At 38.3% G+C, this 23,483-nt stretch overlaps 1 protein-coding gene across 2 annotated transcripts in view; it reads right to left on the minus strand.

Annotated features, from left to right (window-relative positions):
* Window positions 1–23,483, minus strand: part of LHFPL3 (LHFPL tetraspan subfamily member 3) — a 502,517-nt gene that overhangs the window by 144,761 nt on the left and 334,273 nt on the right. For both annotated transcript variants that reach the window (XM_004382615.1, XM_004382616.1), the window contains exon 2: window positions 11,149–11,385. In XM_004382615.1, the coding sequence (XP_004382672.1) occupies window positions 11,149–11,385 (237 nt within the window). The remainder of the gene's footprint in view (window positions 1–11,148; window positions 11,386–23,483) is intronic.

The raw sequence follows: 23,483 nt of genomic DNA on the forward strand, positions 1-23,483 counted from the left end.
TTCTGTTCTCTATTTCATTTAAGTCTGCTCTAATTCTAATTATTTCCTTTCTTCTGGTGCTTGAAGGCTTCTTTTGCTGCTCTGTTTCTACTTGTTCCAGTTGTAGGGTTAATGTTTTGATTATTGCCTTTTCTTCTTTTTGAATGTGTGCATTTATTGCTATAAACTGACCTCTGAGCACAATAACAGTCTACTTTAATGATTGAGTCTTATTACATGTCAAAAACAGCAGATTGAGAAAGAGAAAATTGATCACTAATTAACCTTTATATACTGAGTTAAGTAACCTACCAAAGCCATCCAGACTGCATAGATCTGAAATTAGACACAATCTTATGAAAGAAAAAAGAATTGGCCACAGATCAGATTAGAAATAAAAAAACATGATTCATAAACCTGGTGCTGTGTCTCATGCAGATTAGTGATACTCACTGTTTTCAGCTCACATGATGATACTGGATGACCTTGATAAGACATTGTCTGTGGAATGACAGGGGTGAAACCTGAATGGAATGGATTCATTAGAGAGTGGGAGGAAAGGAACTGGACGCAGCAAATACCTAAGACAAATACATAACAGGTCCTATGAGGACCTCTAAGGTCTGCTCCAACTTTCAGATTAATTTGCGCCCTTCTGAATAAGTGCCAGGATACATGCATTTTTTAGAGGCATATTCTGAGATGCATTAATGGTCATGAAGGTTTTATTCAACACAAATTCCATAGGGAAACAGACAATTCACTACGACCTTATTAAAGTTTTAATTCAAAGCAGTTGAAGATAATTTTCTTCTTGCCTTCCTAATATTACTTCATTATGGTTTTTATAAAGTTATATAGTGAAGTAACAGAATGAGTTTTAAAAGCCATTCTCCATTGTCAAGAATATTAAACTTTGGATTAAACAACATTGTCCAAAATCTATCACATGAAAATAAGATGAAACTTTACTTGTACAGAGCTGGCTAGTCAAGTTGAAAGCAATAGAAACAGCATCTGATAAGCATTGATTACATCATGTTGAGTAACAGGAAGAGCTTGACATCTGGAGTAAAAAGTTGTATGTTTGAGTCTTAGATCCATAGCTTCTAGCTGTGAAGACTTAGCCAAAATATTTAACTTTTCTGAGCTTTAATTTTTTTTTTTAAATTATACTTTAGATGAAGGTTTACAGAGAAACTAGTTTCTCATTAAACAGTTAGTACACATATTGTTTTAGGACATTGGTTACCAACCCCATGACATGTCAATATTCTCCCTTCTTGACCTTGGGTTCCCTATTACCAGCTTTCTTGCCCCCTCCTGTCTTCTAGTCCTTGTCCCTGGGCTGTTGTGCCCCATTAGTCTTGTTTTATGGGGTTGTCTAATCTTTGGTTGGAGGGTGAACCTTGGGAGTGACGTCATTACTGAGCTACAAGGGTGTCCAGGGGCCATACTCTCAGGGTTTCTCCAGTCTCTGTCAGCTAGTAAGTCTAGTATTTTTTTGTGAGTTAGAATTTTGTTCTACATTTTTTCCAGCTCTGGCCAGGACCCTCTGTTGTGATCCCTGTCAGAGCAGTCAGTGGTGGTAGCCAGGCACCATCTAGTTGTACTGGTCTCAGTCTGGTGGAGGCTGTGGTAGTTGTGGTCCATTAGTCCTTTGGACTAATCTTTCCATTGTATCTTGCTTTCTTCATTCTCCTTTGCTACTGAAGGGGTAAGACCAGTGGAGTATCTTAGATGGCTGCTCAGAGTCTAAGCCTTAATTTTTGATGTGTAAAGCCAGGATGATGATTATAACTATCTCATAGGGTTGTTGCAAAGATCAAATAAAATATCACATAGGGAAATGCTTAGTAATGAGTAAAGCCAATCCCCACAAAAGCACATCATGTTTGGTAAAGTATAGGGGCTGAGAAAGCTAGGTAAACCCTCAATGAGACAGACTGACACAATAGTCACAACAATGGACTCAAACATACCGACAATCATTAAGATGGCATAGGACTGGGCAATGAGCGTTCTGTTATACATACGGTTGCCACGAGTTGGAGCTGACTTGAGGCAACTAACAACAAAAAACATAAGCATTATTGATTATAAATTACTTTCACCAACATGCTTTTGTCAGACATTCCCAACCCTATGGATGAGGCAGGGTATTAATCTCATTTTAAAAAAGGTGAAGCTGAGGCTCTGAGATGTTAAGAAACTTACCCAAGTCACATGACCAATAAGCGCTGAAGCTGAGACCAGAAACAAAGTTTTCTGTTTCTGACCTGGGGCTCGGTCCACTATCATGGTGTCTACATGGACATACAACACTTAATATGCGAATGTATTGAGGCAAAGGGGTTTGACTGCCATGGGCCAGTCTCTAAACCTAACTCAATCTGTCCTTGGTGGTGTGAATGAATGAGCTGTGACAGCAGAGTTCAGTTGACAGGTGTATGGCTGAGCGAGAAAACACTGTAGGCATCGGAGAGCTCCTTCCTCTTTGACCTTATCTTTCCCTTCTCTTAGTAACCCCTGTGTTGTCAACAATCCCCTAAAAGAGTTTTTAGTGTGTTTACTGCTCTGAGGGCAGGAGCTTCTACCCCTCTCAGATTCTCTTTTTTAAAATTCTTTAATTTATATTTTGGTGAAAGTATACACAGCCAAAGATACACCATTGCAACAATGTCTATATATACAGTTCAGTGACACTGATTACATTCTTTAGCTTGTCCTATCATTCTTGCTATTCTTTTCCAAATTATTCCACCACTATTATCGTAAACTCATTGCCCTCTAAGCTTCCCATCCAAACTGTCCAGTTGCTGTTGTCAATTTAATCTCACATAGATAATTCCTTAAAAGAGCACAATGCTCAAAACAGATGTACTTCACTAATTAAGATAAGCTATTTTTTGGTTCATAGAAAACTTCAGAGGATTGTATTGGATTAAGGTTTAAAGTTTAAAGACTATCTTAGGGCAGTAGTTTCAGCGGCCCATCCAGCCTCAATAGCTCTAGAAAATCTGGATTCTATTGAGGATTTGAAATTCTGTTTCACATCCTTACCCCTTTTGATTAGGATTTTTCTATAGAATCTTCAATCAGATCCTCCTTTTACAGGATGCCTCTAAAGGTGTTCATAGAAATGGAATATTATAGAGCTAAAAGAAAACTCATTAAGCCTGCATTTTATGGATGAGGAAGCTTAATTCTGGAACTATTAAGATATTGGTCCAAGGCTCCACAACTAATGTCAGGGACAGCACAAGCATGGGGCAGCTTGAATCCCACTGAGTACAGTGCTCTTTCCACGACCCCATGCTGTCACTTACAATGTGGCTATGACATGGCACGAGACCTAAAACCAAAATCATGAAAGGTTTCCCAATTAGTCATTTAAGTCAAATGGATTTATCCCAGCTCCCCTTATAATAGTATTAGAAAGGGCTTAAACCACTTAATAAATAAATAGTAGCTGGATGATGGATTACCGTGTGTTCTCATTTGCAGTTTAAGTGCTAGAAGAAAGTGACTTTAAAACTGCTCGTAAGAGGACCCAATTACCTGATAAGCAATTCCAAAGACCATATACACAAATGCAGAAACAGACTCTTCATGGGTGGTGTCTGACAAGGAAAGAGATATTTGTGGCATAGGAGCTCTGGAAAATGTAATTATTTATCCTTTCACAATTAATGAAAAAAATTGAAAATGAAGCTTTCATTTCAAATCCTTTTTATCTGGATGAAACTTTAATTTTACATAATTAAATTGACTTCACAGTTCAGTGTGTTAAAATATGCAGTTAGGCAGCATATCAAGGTTAAATGCCTACTGTTGTTGGCTCATTCAGAAATCATGCTGCTGAACTCCCAAACAAGAAGGAACATCTGCCTGTCCACTATTATCCTCAGAGGCAGGGGCAGCGCGCTGCTTGCAGGGCTGGCTCCCCAAGTTCAGAGCAGGCAGTTGACTTTTCCTGTACAAGCCAACTCCAGTATAAAGTTAACAGGAGATCTGAAGAGTTTTCACGTCTCTCTGTTTTGCAGTCGGGCTTTATTTATTTATTTTTTGGCATTAAAAAGTATTCTGGCACTTTGATGGCCTTCTGTGGATAAAGAAATTGATTTCTTACAGAAGCTTCCACTAAGACAACACGTGCGTCTTCAAAGTTGTTGCCTTCTGTTTGTTCAAAGTATGTTGAAACACCTTTATTTCTGTTCTGCTATTTCACAATTTATGGTAAATTTCAGCCCAGATCTTTGACAAATTATCTTTGCACTCCTGAACCAGGAGAGGTTTAAGAAGTGTTGTGGAGGCTTTGAAGAGGGACATTGAAATGGGATTGGGGTGAATTTACTGGGAATTTACCTTAAGAGGCAATGATCTGTAGAGATGGAGACTTGTGCCTGTGTACCTCTCTCGTTTTCCCCTTGAATAGTGCCTTTGTAAGTAGCCCTGGTGGAGAAATGCTTAAGTGCTCAGCTGCTAACCAAAAAGTTGGCAGTTTGAAATCATCTGCTACTTCACAGGAGAAAGATGTGGCAGTCTGCTTCCGTAAAGATTACAGCCTTGGAAACCTTCTGGGGCAGTTCTACTCTGTCCTATAGGGTCACTATGAGTCAGAGTGGGTTATATTCCTATATTCTCTTTCATCTTAAAACTCTTGTGAGTGGAGTATAGTTCAACAATTAGAGCTCAAATCCCTTCCCTTTCCTGATATATCCTACAATTTATGTAACAGTGAATCTTGTTTTATCCATTGAGCTAGTTGTTGGGAAGAATTCATGGATCTAAGCAATACCCTTGCTGTCATATGTAGAAAATTTAAACGAATCTGGTGAATTTTCCTGATAGATGGGTCAGTGTGTTGCAAGATTAATTACAATAGTCACAGAAAAAAGACATGATTATGATATGAGACTGCTCACGACAAACCTTTTCAAATTGAGGGCATATGCTACATTAGCAGGCTTATTCTCTCTACAATGCCACTGCTACTTATTCTACAATGTAAGTTGTTATGGTCATACATAGGCCATTAAACTAGAAGATTATAAAGGCTATTACAATGTGTATACTGATATAATCTATACTAAAATTTGTCCATGTTTTACTCTTTTGAGCCAAAGCTTGAGATATGGCATTGTCTCTTCCATGACATCAGAAGGCATCATGGGGTTAATAAACTTTCCTTAAATTTGATGAGCTAGATTTGCCTACCATTACTCATCTGTCAGTTTGTCATACTGTGGTGGCTTGCGTATTGCTATAATGCTAGAAGCAACATCACTGGCACTTCAGATAACAGCAGGGCACCCATGGTGGACAGGTTTCAGTGGAGCTTCCAGACTAGAAAGAAAGGCCTGGTGACCTATTTCTGAAAATTAGCCAGTGAAAACCCCATGGATTACAACAGAATATTGTCGGATACACTGCTGGAAGATATGCCCCCTAGGTTGGAAGCTACTCTAAATACACAGTGGCTGCAACAATGGACTTGAGCATCATGAAGATAGCACGGGACTGGACAAAGTTTCATTCTGTTGTACATAGGGTCGCTATGACTCAAGCTGGCTTGAAGGCAACTAACAACAATTGGTTTGCCTAGCTGTCTCATTGCATTTGCCCTGAGACCCAAAGGAGACCTTGGCTACCAAAGGACATCTTGGTACAGGCATACCTTGTTTTACTGCACTTCATTTTATTACACTTTGCAGATGTTGCATTTTTTACAGATTGAAGGTTTGCGGCAACTCTGTGTCGAGCAAGTCTATTGGAGCCATTTTTCCAACAGCATGTGCTCACTTTGTGTCTCTGTGTCACATTTCGGTAATTCTCGCAATATTTCAAACTTTTTCATTATTACTATACCTGTTATGGTGATCTGTGATCAGTGATCTTTGATATTACTATTGTAATTGTTTCGGGGCACCATGAATCGTGCCCATATAAGACAGCGAACTTAATCAATAAATGTTGTGTGTGCTGACTGTTCCACCAATTGGCCATTCCCCTGTCTCTCTCCCTCTCCTTGTGTCTGAGACACAATAATATTGAAATTAGGCCAATTAACAAGCCTATAATGGCCTCTAAGTGCTGAAGTGAAAGGAAGAGTTGCATGTTTCTCCCTTTAAATCAAAAGCTAGAAATGATTAAGCTTAGTGAGGAAGGCATGTTGAAAGCAAGACAGGCCAAAAGCTAGTCCTCTTGTGCCAATCAATTAGCCAAGTTGTGAATGCAAAGGAAAAGTTCTTGAAGGAAATTAAAAGTGCTACTCCAGTGAACACACAAATGATAAGAAAGTGAAACAATCCTTTGCTGATATGGAGAAAGTTTTAGTGGTCTAGACAGAAGATCAAACCAGCCACAACATTCCCTTAAACCAAAGCCTGATCCACAGCAAGGCCCTAACTCTCTTCAATTCTATGAAGTCTGAGAGAGGTGAGGAAGCTGCAGAAGAAAAGTTTGAAGCTAGCAGAAGCAGGTTATGAGGTTTAAGAAAAGAAGCCGTCTCCATAACATAAAAGTGCAAGGTGAAGCAGCAGTGCTGATATAGAAGCTTCAGCAAGTTATCCAGGAGATCTAGCTAAGATAATTGAAGAAGGTGGCTACACTAAACAACAGAGTTTCAATGCAGACGAAATAGCCTTACATTGGAAGAAGATGCCAATCTAGGACTTCCATAGCTAGAGAGAATTCAATACCTGGTCAAAGCTTCGAAGGACAGGCTGAGTCTCTTGTTAGGGGCTAATGCAGCTGGTGACTTTAAGTTGAAGCCAATGCTCATTTACATTTCTGAAAATTCTAGGGCCATTAAGAATTATGCTAAATCTACTCTTCCTGTGCTGTATAAATGGAACAACAAAGCCTGGATGACAGCACATCTGTTTACAACATTGTTTACTGAATATTTTAAGCCCACTGTTGAGATTTATTGCTCAGAAAAAAAGATTGCTTTCAAAATATTACTGCTCACTGACACTGCATGTGGTCACCCAGAGATCTGATGGAAACGTACAAGGAAATTAATGTTGTTTTCATCCCTGCTAACACAATATCCATTCTGCAGCCCATGGACCCAGGAGTAATTTTGACTTTCAAGTCTTATTATTTAAGAAATACATTTTGCAGGGCTATAGCTGCCATAGATAGAGATTCCTCTGGTGGATCTGGGCAAAGTATATTAAAAACTTTCTGGAAAGAATTCACCAGATGCCATTAAGAACATTGGTGACCCATGGAAGGACGTCAAAATATCAACATTAACGGGAGTTTGGAAGAAGTTGATTCCAACCCTCATGGATGACTTTGAGAGGTTCAAGACTTCAATGGAGGAAGTAACTGAAGATGTGGTAGAAATGTCAAAAGAATTAGAATTAGAGGTGGAGCCTGAAGACGTGACTGAGTTGTCACAATCTCATGATAAAACTTAAACGGATGAGGAGTTGCTTCTTATGAATGAGTAAAGAAAGTGGTTTCTTGAGATGGAATCTACTCATAAACATGCTGTGAACATTGCTGAAATGACAACAAAGGATTTAGAATATTTCATAAATTTAGTTGCTAAAGCAACAGTAGAGTTTGAAGGATTGACTCCAATTCTGAAAGAAGTTCTACTGTGGGTAAAATGCTATCAAACAGCATCGCATGCTACCAAGAAATCTTTCATGAAACGAAGAGTCAATTGATGCAGCAAACTTCATTGTTGTCTTATTTTAAGAAATTGCCACAGTCATCCCAACCTTCAGCAACCACCATGCTGATCAGTCAGTAGCCATCAACATTGAGGCAAGACCCTGAAGGCTTAGATGATGGTTAGCATATTTTAGCAATAAAGTACTTTTTAATTAAGGTATTGTACAATTTTTTTAGACATAATGCTATTACACACTTAATATACTACAGTATAGTGTACACATAACTTTTACATGCACCGGGAAACCAAAAAATTCGTGTGACTTGCTTTATTGAGATATTCGCTTTATTGTGGTGGTCTGGAACTGAACCCACAATATGTCCAAGGTGTGCCTGTACTTTTATCAGGAAAAAAAATTAGTAGTGAAAAAGAATGTTTTAATAAGTGAAAAGTTATATAAATTCATCCATACAAATTGTAAAAGTACCCATTCAAGTATGATCAATTGATTTCATAATTATAAATCATTCTTATCTTTTTATTAAAGCAGATCTCTCTTTCTTTAGGATCTATAGAAGGTAACGTGAATGCGATTTAGTTTGGTTATTACATGTACTTGAAACCCACTAAACTACTGTTAGTGCAAATCTACTCATACACAGTGAGTATTCACTGACTGGTCTTCCCTAAAATAATGTGACTTTGGAAGTCTCAATGTTGAAGAAGTGTTTAAATAATACCAAACAATAAAGGCTACTTTGTACAACTGTAAATCTTGTACCATTCCTTGGAAACATACAGGTCTGATTAAATTTTACACAAGGCTTAGACATCCTAGTGTGATTTTATACACCCTGTTGAATGGGTGTCTGAAATGCCTGAATAGTAGATCCATTGACACTCCTTCAAAGTCTTAGATTAAGGAATTTCAATTGTGAAATAAAAACTCAGTACAATTGAAATGCTTCAACATGGCCTGCTGCTCTACTTCATTGGATCTGTCTGATTTGATGCTGATGAACTACTACTGATTTTCGTTTTTCAAAACGAAATAGAAGAAACTATGGTGATACATTCAAATGGAGAAGACGATGAACACAGAAAAATCATACACTGATTATCTCTAAACCTTATATTGGCCTCTTTTAACCTTCTTTCTTGTCAAACCTTTTACCAAGGTGTTTTCCATATACCACTGAGTGGAAAAGGATGCTTTCTTTAATGAAGAGCTCAACAGAAGGGATCAGACATCAACATTTATTTGAATCAACCAGGAGAAAAGACCCATTTTGAAAACTGGCGAGTATTCTTCTATAATCTTGGCTGTTCCTTTCTGAAGCACGAATTTAGGAGAATTGCCACTTGTATATGGGTACATGTTGGAATTTTCAATCGTCCAGGTAAAAATCTTCGTGATTTTGTTATTTTTTTCTTTTCCTGGATTTTCTTCTTATTTGTGGTCAAAAGATGCTTGGGAAGTTAAGGTTCTCAATGTAACTTTGTATAGGGAATAAATAGCACCTGGTCGATTATTAGCTGGTCGTGGGAATCAAGCCAATTAGGTGCTCAATTGACCAATTGGTGGTCATGGAACAAAGGGGTGTTTAATTAATCTTTTACGAAAAGGCAACTTCTTCTAATATCAAGCTATCCTTACTATCAAATTTGAAGTGCAGTTAACTGGGCAGAGACCTGTGTACATTCAGCAAGCCACAAAGACAACAGACCAGGGAACAAAACTAACTAGTGCAAATTAATGAGTACTTTAAATCTGTAACATGCTTTAAAAATTAAGCTGTAATTATTATCTTCATATCATTCTTAATATCTAGAAAGGGTAAGTAACTCTGAGAGGAAGTCGTTTTGCCTTTGAGGAAGTTTCTGCACCACTCCCTTCTGTGAAAAAGTTCTTTTTGTGTTTAGGGTATTTTTGATAAGACCAAGAAAACTTATATCTTCCCTGTCTATAAATCAGGGAGATAATGGGCTTATGCATGACTGTTGCATGACTTTTCAATTTTACCTCTTTATAGGTCATAGTTTATGAGCATAAACAGTGATGGTCTAAATAAAAAGCTTGCCACACTATAATTACATGCAATGTTCATGTAGATACTAATATATGCTTACATGTGAGGCCTGTTGAAGCAGTAAAGAGCTTTTGAAAGTAGCAGCTACTTGAAATAATGTTAAATTTCATAATTCCAGGATGGATTTAGTTCCCAATTAGGAATGAAAGCTGGAAGAAGGACCTACTTAGTTGAAATTGCCGATGTAAGTCTAAAGTATTAAAGTTAACATAAAGATAAAAAGTGAACTTAAAATAGAGATATTAAAATTGTATCCCAAGAACTTGGTTTAGAAATCTGCAGAGAAAATTAAAAAGTTCACCTTAAATAACAACTTGTTACCTCTTATTGCCTCACTCTGATACTTAAGTCCTATTTTCTCTCCTAGTTTCTTTATGTTTCAGAAAGCAATTCCTCTTGAAATCTCAGAACTTTTGATTACCCAGATAGCATATTTAAAATTCAGCTAAGTAGGTGTCATGGATTGAATTATGTCCCCCGAAAATGTGTGTATCAATTTGGCTGGGCCATGATTCCTGGTATTGTGTGATTTTCCCATATGTTGTAAATCCTGCCACTATGATGTTAATGAGGGAGGATGGGCGGCAGTTGTGTTAGTAAGGCAGGACTCAATCTACAAGATTGGATTGTGTTTTGAGGCAATCTCTTGAGATACAAAAGAGAGAGCTGAGCAGAGAAACAGGGGGACCTCATACCACCAAGAAACCAGTGCCGGGAGCAGAGCGTGTCCTTTGGACCTGGGGTCCCTGCGCAGAGAAGCTCCTAGTCCGGGGGAAGATTAATGAGAAGGCCGACTGAGAGACAGAAAGCCTTCCCCTGGAGCTGATGCCCTGAATTTGGACTTTTAGCCTACTTTAATGTGAAGAAACAAATTTCTCTTTGTTAAAGTCATCCACATCTAATTCTGTTAGATCAGTTCTAGATGACTAAGACAGTAGGTAACTAGAGAAATCTCTAACGGGGACTATTTGGGGCCAGTATCACTACTTCTCTGAGAGAATAAGTCTAAATCCAAATAAAATGATTGTGAGCAGTTGTTTAAGAATGACATTTACAGATGATTCTACGAGATTTCCCAGGCATTTATTTCAACCTGGAAAATAGCTGAATACATGGAGAGGAAGCACTCTCTGTTCAACCAAATAGATAAATAATGTTGTATCACAGCCATTAACTCTTTTTTTTTTTTTTTTGGTATGTGCTATTTTGCCATTAACTTTTGATAGCAAACTGAAATCATAAACGGACGAAACAAGAATCCGTAAACATGAAATGAAACGATCATAAGGGATGCAGGGAGCCTGCGAAAGGTAAGTGTAAAAATACTGTATTTTAAACGTGTAAATTTCTTGAGTTGAGGGAAGCAAATCCGAACCACAGGGGAAGTACTAGCACTTGATGGGAAAGAATAAAGAATGTCATCAAGTTTTGTGCAAATCTTACCTTTGTTTTCTGCCTTCAGTTCCTCTGCCATCAAGCTGTCTTGTCGGTTACCAAGCACGAATGCTAGAAACGAGAGGATCAGGGCATCCAAGATTCCAATAATTGCCAGGATGTATGCCCAGCGGACTGAACAAGCCCCAAGAGTGTACTTGTCTGTCTTTTCTCCACACATTCGTTTTACTTCATCTGAATCCCAGCCATCAGGGAAAATCATACAGCCAAGCACAAGGCAACCAGCTTAGAGAGAAGAGAAAAAGAAAAAAAAAGAAGTTAATGTAAATTTTATTTTAGCAGATGTCGTTAATGTTCATCAAATCATTGTTTCAAATTCCTGATTTAAACAGCAGCAATTCTCACCACTGTCCTACCCTAGGTGCTTTGTTTTGTTTTTCTTGTTAATTTAAAAGCTGTTCAGTACTCTGCAGAGAAAGAACTCTGGAAATGCACGTTACAGTGAGCCCAAGCATTCTGAGAGACCCTAGGTATGCTGATTTATAAGAAAATACAAAAAAAAAAAAAAAAATCAAATTTTGGTGTGCCTTTCTGGGGAAGCTTCCATCGCAAATAGGCTGTAAGGAATCGTAATACTGCAGAATGACAATCTGTGGCTGGATTTGCAGAGCTATGATAGCAGCCAGATAAGGGATTAGGATAACATGGAAAATATCAGAATGTATTTTGACTTTGAATCACAGTAAAAAATAATTTTACATTGTGGCGACACACACCACAAACTGAAAAGTTTACTGGAACTAAACTTACCCTTCTTATATGCAGCACACTCTGATATTTTCTATTTCATTTCATTTTTTTAAAGGGCTGGAAAACACTGTAACATAGTTTGGTACCATATAGTTTTTATGAAAATTAAGAAATTCAAGGAATATCTACATTCTGTTTCCCAAATATCACTGTTAGAAGACTATGAATACTCTTTATATGAATGTTATTCTGACGATTAAAGAAAATAGGTGGCTATTGTTACCACTTTTGTTATACTCAAATTGAATATATTCAAATTGAAATAAGTGATCCTATTTTTAGGCCATATAAAGGCTTCTGAACAGTGGGTTCATTCATTCATTCACTCATTCATTCAACAACTATTTATTGAGCAACTGCTACGGAGTGCCGGGCAGTGTTGTTGGTGCTAAGGGTACAGAGACTGAGAAAACAGACATAGTTTATGCTGCTGCGGTAGTTATGTTTTATCAGGAAAAAAGCCCAAAGGGGGAAAAAAGAGTAAAAATTCAAATAAAATAGTTGTGCAAGTTGTAATAAGTACCATGAAGGAAAGAAACAGAGGGCTCAGATAGAGAATAAAAGGCCAGATGTTCTTTATATGAAGTGATCAGGTAAGTCCTTGGGGGTCCTTGTGGGTGGCATTTAAGCTGAGGCCAAAAAATAAACAAAGAACAATAAATGTGAAAATTTGGTAAGGAGATTGTTCCAGGGAACAGCATGTGCAAAGGCCTTGAGGCATGAGAGAGGCTTGGCCTGTTTGAAGAGCTAAAAAGAGACCAGTGGCTGGGATTGAGAAAGTGATGCATGTTGAGGTTTTGAGGCAGGCAGGGCTATCAGTCATGGGAGATTATTGTTTCCAGGGCATGCAATTTAGGAAGAATTTGATGCCACAACCAATAGGAGTCGGGTGACTATCAGAGCCAAACAATTCCTGAAGGTGGCAAGACAGGTTGCCATCTAATTCTTGCCTGTTACTTCCTGAGCAAATCTGAAGCAGGTACCTGCCTTCCTGTTTTGTAACAGGTACGCTGCTCTGCAGGATAGATCTGGAGGAGGCAGAGACCAAGGGGGGTGACAAGTAGGAAAACTGTCTGGGAGAACTCTGTTGTAGGGTTCCTTGTTATTTTACAGAATGATAGTTCAAAACTTTGGATCATACTTTACTCCTCTTTTCTTTGCCCTATATCCCAAATGTTGCCATGCTTCTCTCAGCTACCTATGCAGTATTTCTGTGTTGTCATTCCCACTTCCCTACTTCAAGCCTTCATTATCTTACAAAAGGAACCCCAACTTCCCTCTGCCTTCAGTTGGCCCTCACTCTAATCCAGATTACACATTACTGCTTAGAACATAGTGCTCAGAACCTTTTCCTGGCTCTCTATTGGCTATTGAAGAACCCCAGGTATCTTAGTCAGGAATTCAAAGGCTCCATGATCTGCCCCCACTTACTTTCTATCCTTCCCCTTTCTACTCTCCACTTCACTTGGATTGAGCTATACATGACTCCCTGTCCATGCACCAAAGTTTTAGATCTCCTGTTTTCTGTTTTGCCTGGAGTATTTGCCACTATTATCCATAAATAAAGTTCTACTCTTAAATATCATTTAACATCTAAACCAAATGTAACAGCCTCCACTAAGCAAGCCATCCCAAATTCTTCCTGACATAGAATATTGCCTTTCTCTAAACCTTCATAGCTGTTGTCTGTACCTATTTTAGGATCCTTGTTGCTTTCTACATTTGTTACACAGGCAGTCCCCGGGTTATGAAGGAGACCGTTCCTAACTGTGTCTTTAACTAGAATTTGTAGGTAAGTCGGAACAGGTACATACAGTTCTTATTTAGCTTTACTTTAGTGCAAGAAAAGGCTTGAAGCCTTTTCAATGATTTAAAAGCTGCACGTGCAGCAAGTGAAGGTGATTTGTTTTGAGTAGGGGTTGGTTCAATCATTTCAAAGTGAGGGCAAATATACACGACATTAAAGAGAAAGCATGAGCTGTCCATAAGTTGGAGTTTGTAACCCGGAAACTGCCTATAGTTATTTAGAAGTATTATCTCGATTAACAGACTATAAGCTTTCTGCAGAGTTGTTGGTCAGTCATCATATTCAGAGCACATAATACCATGCCTTGCACATGGTAGGAGCCCTGGTGGCACAGTGGTTAAGTGTCCTGTGGGATATATGCCATTTAAACATGGCTGCACTATTGACAACTGCAGCCCCCACAGGCCTCTATGCTGTATACGACATGTTGGAGACTTGTCAGCGATAAGAATGAGATTAGGCATGACTTGTTTTCCCAAACCTATTGCTGTTACTGATTGGCTTGTTTTCCTGAATTCCTTCTCCCTTGCCCAAAACTTATTGTTACTCACCCAAAGCCCATTGTTCTGTTATTTGCTTCACTGCTTGCTGTATTGACTATAAATAAACTCCTGGGACTGAAGCTGGGGTTCGACTCCTCAGAGTGACCCTCCTGGCCCCACTTCTCTGTAAGAGTTGTGCAGTTGGTTACTGTCTTCGCCATCCCGACAACCGTCGCCGCTGCGACAGATGGTGCCCCGTGTGAGGGGCTGCGACAGTGTCCGGCTGCTAACCAAAAGGTTGGCAATTCGAATCCACCAGCTGCTCCTTGGAAACTCTATGGGGGCAGTTCTGCTCTGTCATATAGGGTTGCTATGAGTCGGAATTGACTCAGTGGCAATGGGTTTGGTTTTGGTTTTGTACATGGTAGGCACTCAAATGTTTTAAAATGGGAAAATGAATGAATGAACAAATTCATTATGATATCTAGACAAGAGTCCCTAGTATAATTCGTGGAGGTCAATATCGTGGTTACCCAACGTCATGAGCCTAATTAAAGATGGACTCATATTTAGGTGTCATTTAACAGAGGCAATTTTGTTGTAACTAGACAACAGGTAAAAAATATTTGGAAGAATAATTAGGAAAAAAGTGAAGTTGTGATTTAAAAATATTTTCAAATTCCTATTCCTTCTGTATCTCCCAGCACTCAGTACCCAACATGCTCTCTAAGTTCTATCTAGCAATAACAATCTGTGCCTTTTGAAAACATGTCTTCCATGAGCAAAAATTCATTTTATCTGGGAAGACACAGATTTTTGAATTTAAACCATGTTCAGAAGATCATCTCTAAGGATGCTTTTTTTTTACTTGGAATATTTAAAAAATATTCTAATTTTTTTTTTTTTTTTACATATTAAAGAATTTTTATCTAAGAGAAAACTTCCTTACAAAAAAGAAGAAAAATAAATTCTTTTTTCTTTTACGAATAAGAATCACTGAAAGAATGATAACAAATTACAGTTTCAAATTTAATAGAAATCACCAAGTAACACAGGCCCAGACAGGTTATTGGCCATTACAGGACAACGTTGCTGGAGCAGGATGTTTGTGGAATAGTGTCACCTACAAAGACATCGTTTCTCAAACTCTTTTTGTCTTGAGGGTAGACTGGCTGTCTTAAAGTTTCCATTTAGTTCTGGAAACTCTCAGTTAGAAGTTAGGATAAAAAGAGCAGAGGCAGAATTAACACTCAGAAACTAAAACCATAGGAATACTACTTGCAACTAATTGTTCTCTATCCTCAAAGTATAACTACTTCTTTAATCAAATTTTAAGTGAAGAATCTGGGAAGACAGATGAGATAATATACAACTCTTGGCTTTATAACTTCACTTTATGCCATGAGTATTCTGCTAAAAGTTACAAAAACAGAAGTTTTGAAACACAATTCTTATTTTCAATAGTCTGAGCTGGCTGTTTAGAGAAATACGTGCTTGACTGCTAACTGAAAGTTGGAAGTGCCAAGTCCATCTAGAGGTGCCTGCAAGAAAGGCCTGATGATCTACTTCTCCAAAATAAGCCACTGAAAACTCTATGGAACACAATTCTACTTTGACAGACATGGGGTATCCATGAGTTGGGGTCAACTTGATGGTAACTGATTTTAACAAGAGCAGGGTTCTGGGCTCCTGTGGAAAAATGTTTAGGCCCCTTAACAAGGGTACTCCTGTCCCCTTCATACCACAGGACCGTGTAATCTGTACCAGATTTTCCACCCCCTTCTTGTCGGCTTGCTCTTAAACTGAAAGATCTGATGCATTCTAATGTACCTGTTTTTAAAAAACCAAGTGATTGTATAGTAGGATTTTAAAAAATGAAACTCATTTGCATTTAAAAACTTTAAACTTTGTAAAGGAAAGCTGTGATTAAAATCCAATTTTTAGAAATAAAATAAATGCTATCTTTTTGAAGGCTATCCTTTTTTTGTTTATTATTATAGTTTAAGTGAAAGTTTACATTTCAAGTTAGTCTCTCATACAAAAATTTATACATACATTGTTATGTGACCCTAATTGCTCTCCCTATATTATGACAGCACACTCCTCCCTTCCACCCCTGATTTCCCATATCCATTCAACCAGCTCCTAACCCTCTCTGCCTTCTCATCTCACCTCCGGACAGAAGCTGCCCGTTTAGTCTCATGTATCTACTTGAGCTAAGAAGAACACCTTCACAAGTATCATTTTATGTCCCACAGTCCAGTCCAAACTTTGTCTGAAGAGTTGAAGTTGAAGGCTGTCCTTCTAGAAGGCCATTGCATAACAAAATTTTTATTTTCTGGTAAACTATTATCAAAATATATGTTTTCTTCTCCTATCTAAACTTCTCTTACTTGGCTATTTTGTTTCATTTTCGAAAGGCAGTCCTCCAAAAGTTATACTGTATTTAATTTAAGATTAATTTAAGTCATTAAAATAGTTTAGGCTCCGTTGGTTTCTTTGGAAAGGCATGATGATTACGTTCTGCATTAATGCTTGAGTGCCATAATAAATTCTGCTTTCTGGCATTCTATTAACCATAACCTTATTAACCTGCACTATTTGTAAAGCCACTGAAAACTAACAGCTGTTCCTAATCCTGACTAAGAAGGACCTGCAACATTGGGCAGGGCTTTGGACCCGTTAGTTCTGGTTCGAATCTCTGCTGAGAATTTGCATTTCTAACAAGTTCCCAGGCAATGCTAATGCTGCTGGTAAGGGACCAACGCTGAAAAGCACCAGTAGATTCGTGGTTCTCAAAATTTATCGTACATAAGAATCATCTGAGGATCTCATTAAAATGTAGATTCTGATTCAGTATATCCGGGGTGGAAATGCAAATTCTCAGCAGCGACAGGTTCGAAGCTCTGCATTCTAGGCAAATGTCTCAGTCAAAGAAAGATTAAATAATATTCCTCTGGGCTTTATAGCTAATTATTTCTAATTCTTTACAAAGTCATCATCCTGTAAGATGCAGCATCATCACCTACGATAAACATTAGCGTGTATAAGGTACCAGAATATTTGATTAATTTGAACATGCCATTTCTTGACCACGAGGGATAGTGGAGAATTAGTTCCAAACGGGCTATTATCCAAAAACGAGTTTCTTATTAGAATGTCACCCAGAATACAACCAGCTTCCTTGTAGCTCCATATGCCTCCATTTAAGCAGCAAGTTTTCTAGAAGTATACCAGAGAATATTTTGAAAAGAGAAATGAGAGCATACAAGCTGGAGGTGAGCACAGAAGAATGATGAGAAGAAATCCACATCCTTATCGTATGTCACATGACACAGTCTCGTTTAGAATATATAACACAGGTGTCCTTGTGAGGGCATGACTGTTGATTTCAATTTTAAGCATGTTCCAAATGGTAAAGAAGCTCTCGCATTCTGAAAAGAACCTGTGTGTGGAGACTATCGATATTCACAATGGGTTCTTCTGAAATAGTACACAAATGGCTAGTGGTTCCCCAGAGCCAATAATTGCTCTGGGATTTTTCTTGCCAAAGAGCTGAATGTAACCTCTGTGAAGGAAACAGCCTTAGAAAAATCCACAAACGTTTGTAATTGGGTCTTTCACAAAGGAAAATGAGCCAAACCACCAAACCGACTGCTGCCGAGTTGATTTCAACTCATAGTGACTCTATAGGACAGAGTAGAACTGCCCCATAGGGTTTCCAAGGCTGTAAGTCTTTACGGAAGCAGACTGCCACACCTTTCTCCTGTGGAGCCACTGGTGGGTTCGAACTGCTGACCTTTTGTTTAGCATCTGAGCACTTTAACCACTGTGCTACCAGGACTCCCAAAATTTTAGTACATATCTCTAAAAGGCATGGCCTTATTTTTTTATTGTTGGAAACATATAGATAACATATTTGCCAATTTGACATTTTTCACGTGTACAATTCAGTGACACAAGCACAGCAATTATGTTGTACAAACATCATCAATGTCCTCTGACAAATTTTCCATCACCATCAATAGAAACTGAATATAAGTGATTGAATGTCCTCATCTTCTGCCTCCAAACCACTGTCTCTCTTCCCTCACCTCCCTGTTTACTCTTCAATCAGTTCCAATCTAGCTTCCACCTCAAACACTCCACTAAAGGCACCAATGACTCCCAGGCTCTTACTTAACCCATCTGTATCACTCTACACTCTCTTCCCTTAGCCTCTACAACCACATTTTTTGTTTTCCTCCTACATAACTGAAAATGCCTTTCCATCATTTTTTGGCTGGATCCTACCCAATCTCTAAAGGCTAGTATTCTTTAAGGGCCTATCCTAGGCCCTCTATACTTCTTATTCTATTTCCTATCCCCTAGGCAATCTCAGGAAACGCTGGCAGTGTAGTGGTTAAGAGCTACGGCTGCTAACCAAAAGGTCAGGAATTCGAATCCATCAGGTGCTCCTTGGGAACTCTACGGGGCAGCTGTACTCTATCCTACAGGGTCGCTGGGAGTCGGAATTGACTTCACCACAACGGGTTTGGGTTTTTTTCGTTACGCAATCTCATCATCTTATCATCTATATGTCGGTAGATCCCAAGTTTCTCCCCTCTAAGCTCCAACCCCATAAGTTAAGACATCTACTTGATATCACCTCTTGAATGTCTCAAAGACACTCAAACTCAACATATCCAAAACTTACTACATGATTCGTTTACGTAACAAGCATTTATTGAGCACCTACTATGTGTTAGCCACTGTTCTAGAGTAAATGAGCATTGTGCCCCTGGCAAAGTAAATGAGATCATGCCCCTGACCTTATGGCACATGAAAACACTCTCTACCACACCAGCCACAATTTGATCCTTTCTCAGTGATCTCATCTCTCTGAATGGCACAGCCATCTAACCAGGTGCAAAACCCAAGGATACTGGAATCATCTTTAACATCTCTCTCCCTTATCACCCCCTGGCATATCTATTCCCTATTTTACCTCTTAAATATATTCTATCTGTCCATGTCTCTAGCACCTCACCTCCCTCGTCCAAGCTTCTATCATTGCTCATGAAGTGCTTCAATAGCCTCGTCACTGATCTTTCAGCATCCACTCTAGTGTGCCTTTCCACACAGCGGCCAGAGGGATCCTTTCAAAAGGTAGATCTGACCATGAGACCCTCCTTCGTCAACCCTACCTTCAGTTTTAAACTCATTATTTGTTTTTCTAAGTATATGGCATAAGCATAATCGATTAAATATATTAAAATATCTGGTAGAAGTGGGCACTCAATAGATATTTAATTAATCAATTAACTCAAAGCCAGAAAACTTGGTCTCTATTTCCAGCAAACATAACTTTACTAGGAAGATCAATTTATTTTTAAAACAAGAGGATTAGACTAAATCAGTGATTGCAAATTGCCATCCAAAGACGGCCCGCAGACATGATTTGTCAGGACAGCTGAGTGTTTGAATAAACTTTTGAGCTTGGTGCCTTTAAGTGGGTTTATACTCTTTAGTCTCTGTGGTCATTATTACTTCTTACTCTCTCACCTTTGGTAACTTCACATAGGTACTGGTGCTCTGGAAGGAATTTGGATTTCAGGATCTGTAGGACTATACGGGCTCTAAAGTCTCTTCCAATTGCAAAAAGCATTGATGCTCTTATTATATGGAAAACAGTTATTTATGAAATAACGGGAAAATTGGATTTAGTTGACATAAAAATGTAAAGCAAAGAATAAACAACAAAGTTCAAAGTTAACATTCAGGTACTATGGGATACAGAGACTATTCTGGAAAATTTATTTCCAAAAGAAGAAATAATGGCTTAATGCTTATAACATCTGTAGATGAGTATTCCAACATGGAGATTAAGACACACATGTAGAAATGGTTTCACCCTAATAGCCTCAGAACTGCAGGTTATTCGCCCTTATTACATAAAACTCAGCACAATTTGCCAGTCCTGGCAGCCTCTTTTCAGAAACAGACCCAGGACAAAACCAGAGGCAAATGGAGATACATTTGGCAATGTGAAGAGAAACAGACTCCCACCTCACCCCCACTGACCCTCATTTTTGTTAATGAAGTCTCTCTTATTTTAAGTTCCACTGTCTTCATGCTAAAGCTACTTTAGAAAGAACCCAATTCCTGAAATAATTAAAACTTGCCATTTTATACCTCAACGATATATTTTTAAATATCAAATGTGTCTTTGAAGCCTGAAAAAAAAACCTTAATGTCACAGCTTTTCCATGTACTAAACAGATAACTGTAGAGCTTTTGAAATATATAATTTTAATTCTAATTTTATTTCTGATCCTCCTTAAACTACACATTTGTATTTCTCCAAAGGTAAAAAAATTATCCAAGCCCTAGTCCAATCCTATTCTACAAACAGGAAATATTATAAATAGGGATGTGCAAATTTCTAATCATAACTGAATTATCTGAATATGTTGTATTTCACTTATCCAAATATTGTCTTCTAACATAAAACTAAACCCACTGCCGTCGAGTCGATTCTGACTCATAGTGACCCTGTAGGACACAGCAGAACTGCTCCATAGGGTTTCCAAGACTGTAAATCTTTACGGAAGCCGACTGCCACATCTGTCTCCCGCGGAGCGCCTCGTGGTTTGTACTGCCAACTTTTCTGTTAGCAGCCGAGCGCTTTAACCATTGCGCCACCAAGGCCTCTAAGGAAAATGAAGCAAGACGAAAAATGAAATAGGGGTCTATGACTGGGGTTACTTGGGCCTGCTGATGTTGCTGGCCCAACTATCCTAATCAGGGCTTTTAATGTTGCGAACCTGAGAACTGCTTATTTTTTGAACAGGAAGGGAAAGTCTAAATTCATTCTTAAAAAAGTCTGTGCACTGTTGCACAAAAAGCATGATAAATTGCCCCGTATTGCTGAAGCACTCAAGGGGAACCTGGTGAAAAAAAGGAAGTTGCACTCACTTAACTCTATCAACTATTCAGGCAGACAGTAATAGAAGGAATTGACGCCAGCAGAGGCTGCGAGGCTATGGACGGGGAACTTTCACAGGAGGGTTGCCACTCTAAACACCTGGGAAAAGAGATACGCAAAGCATCCATACCGCTTCTTCAGCACATGGCCAGCAAACTCAAGCTATAATATTTCTGACTGCTGGGAAACTGACTCTCTAGACAATCTGGGACATGAAACACTGTAGTTTAGAGTCTGGTGGAAAAAAAAATTGTCTCCAGGTAAATTCTGGTTGTAAACTCAGAATAGTTTTATGGGCATTTAAGTCAGGGTCATAATACTAAAGATAATATCCCTTAGAAAAGGGGGAGAAGAGAAAGTATGAACAAACTCTGGGCTTTCAAAAGAGAAGAGTTAGAAAGCTGTGTGTAATGATGAGAAAAACTTCTACTCTGTCTAGAAGCTCAGTCCTAAGTTGCCTGGGTAAAGGGATCTAGATATCCAGTACATTGGGCTGAATCTGCTCTGATGTTCCCCTGTTCAGCCCATGGCTGTAGGGGGTAATCAGGAATCCACACTTGCATTATGAGCTAAATAGTCAGTGGAGAAATATCTTTTGTAGACTATGATACCAGATAAGAGAAAAAACACTTAATTGTACAATGTTACCATTGTCGGTTGCCACCAAGTCGATTCCGACTCATAGCAACCCCATGTGACAAAAGTAGAACTGCCCCATAGGGTTTTCTTGGCTGTAATCTTTAAGGAAGCAAATTGCCAGGTCTTTCTCCTGCAGAGCTGCTGGGTGGGTTGGAACCGTCAACCTTTTGGTTCGCAGCTGAGCACTTAACAATTGTGCTACCAGGGCTCCTTTTTAATTGTACAGTAAAACTTGCTAATTTGCCCAGATTTTGAGAGTTAATAGTCTAATATAAAATTCAGAGTTTAGAACTTAAAAATCAAATGCATTTCTGACCTTTAGACTCCCACTATATGGATTTTGATATATAGCATGGATGGAACCACATTCACATTATTATTCTGATAATGTAATAGCATACCAAAATACAAAACCTAACCCCGTGCTGTCGAGTCGATTCCGAGTCATAGAGAACCTATAGGACATAGTAGAACTGCCCCATAGGGTTTCCAAGGAGTGCCTGGTGGATTCAAACTGCCGATCTTTTGTTTAGCAGCCATAGCTGTTAACCACTGCACCACCAGGGCTCCGATAATGGCATAGTTAATAATAATAATACATATCATAATAATAGTGAATATTTACTGAACACAACTGTGCTATTATTCTTTCCTTATCAACAATAATGATGCAAGTGACTATTGGTCTTAGAATACTGTTTTAGTACCAAGATCATTTCTAGAACCTTGGTGGTGTTTAATGTGTTATTTATCATTAGCCATTTATTCTTTGAGTACAAGAGCTACTAATAAAATGTGGCATAAAACTGTTAGCTTTTAAATGTATAAATATTTCTTTTGTTTATACTAGTATTTCACCTAATCAGAATTTCATCTTATATGTAGTGCCAAGAATATTAATTATAAATTCTGAATGTGTAGAACAGGAATTAATGAGGTTTGATTGTATAATTCAGCTTTATATACATTTCACAAGAAAACTCCCCCCCCCCCTTTTTTTTGGCTTGATATTTTAAATTGGCTATGTGTTTCCCAAACATTTTTATATGTTCTTAAAAAGTATGTACTCCTCTTAAAAAACAAAAAACCAAACCCATTGCCGTTGAGTTGATTCTGACTCATAGCAACCCTATAGAACAGTAGAACTGCTTCATATGGTTTCCAAGGAGGGCCTGGTGGATTTGAACTGTCAATCTTTTGGTTAGCAGCCTTAGCTCTTAACCACTATGCCACCAGGGTTTCCTATTCCTCTTAAGACATATATATATATATAGATATACACACACACATATGACTGTGAATATATATGTATATATGCCTTAAAATTTACATATATGGTTATCTGTATGTGGAATAATTTCTGCTTCAGATAAAAACAAAGATGTGAGTCATTAGGTTCTAAATAAGTTTTGTGAAGCTTAAATTTTTTAACTAACTTCTTTGGATTTCAATAAACATATTGTTTTAATAAACATTTCAATAAATACAAAACCAAATGTGCTTAAAGGCCACAAACATGTCTGACATTTTCAGGAAAGACCTAGACCTAGGCAATATTTTCATGTGCTAAAATCTATACTGCCTCACGAGAAATCTACTGGAACTAATAGAAAGATTCAGCAGAGTAGCAGGATACAAGATAAACATTCAAAAATCAGTTGGATTCCTATACACCAGT

The sequence above is a fragment of the Trichechus manatus genome, unplaced genomic scaffold (genome assembly GCF_000243295.1).
Source record: "Trichechus manatus latirostris isolate Lorelei unplaced genomic scaffold, TriManLat1.0 scaffold00096, whole genome shotgun sequence".
Lineage (NCBI taxonomy): Eukaryota > Metazoa > Chordata > Mammalia > Sirenia > Trichechidae > Trichechus > Trichechus manatus.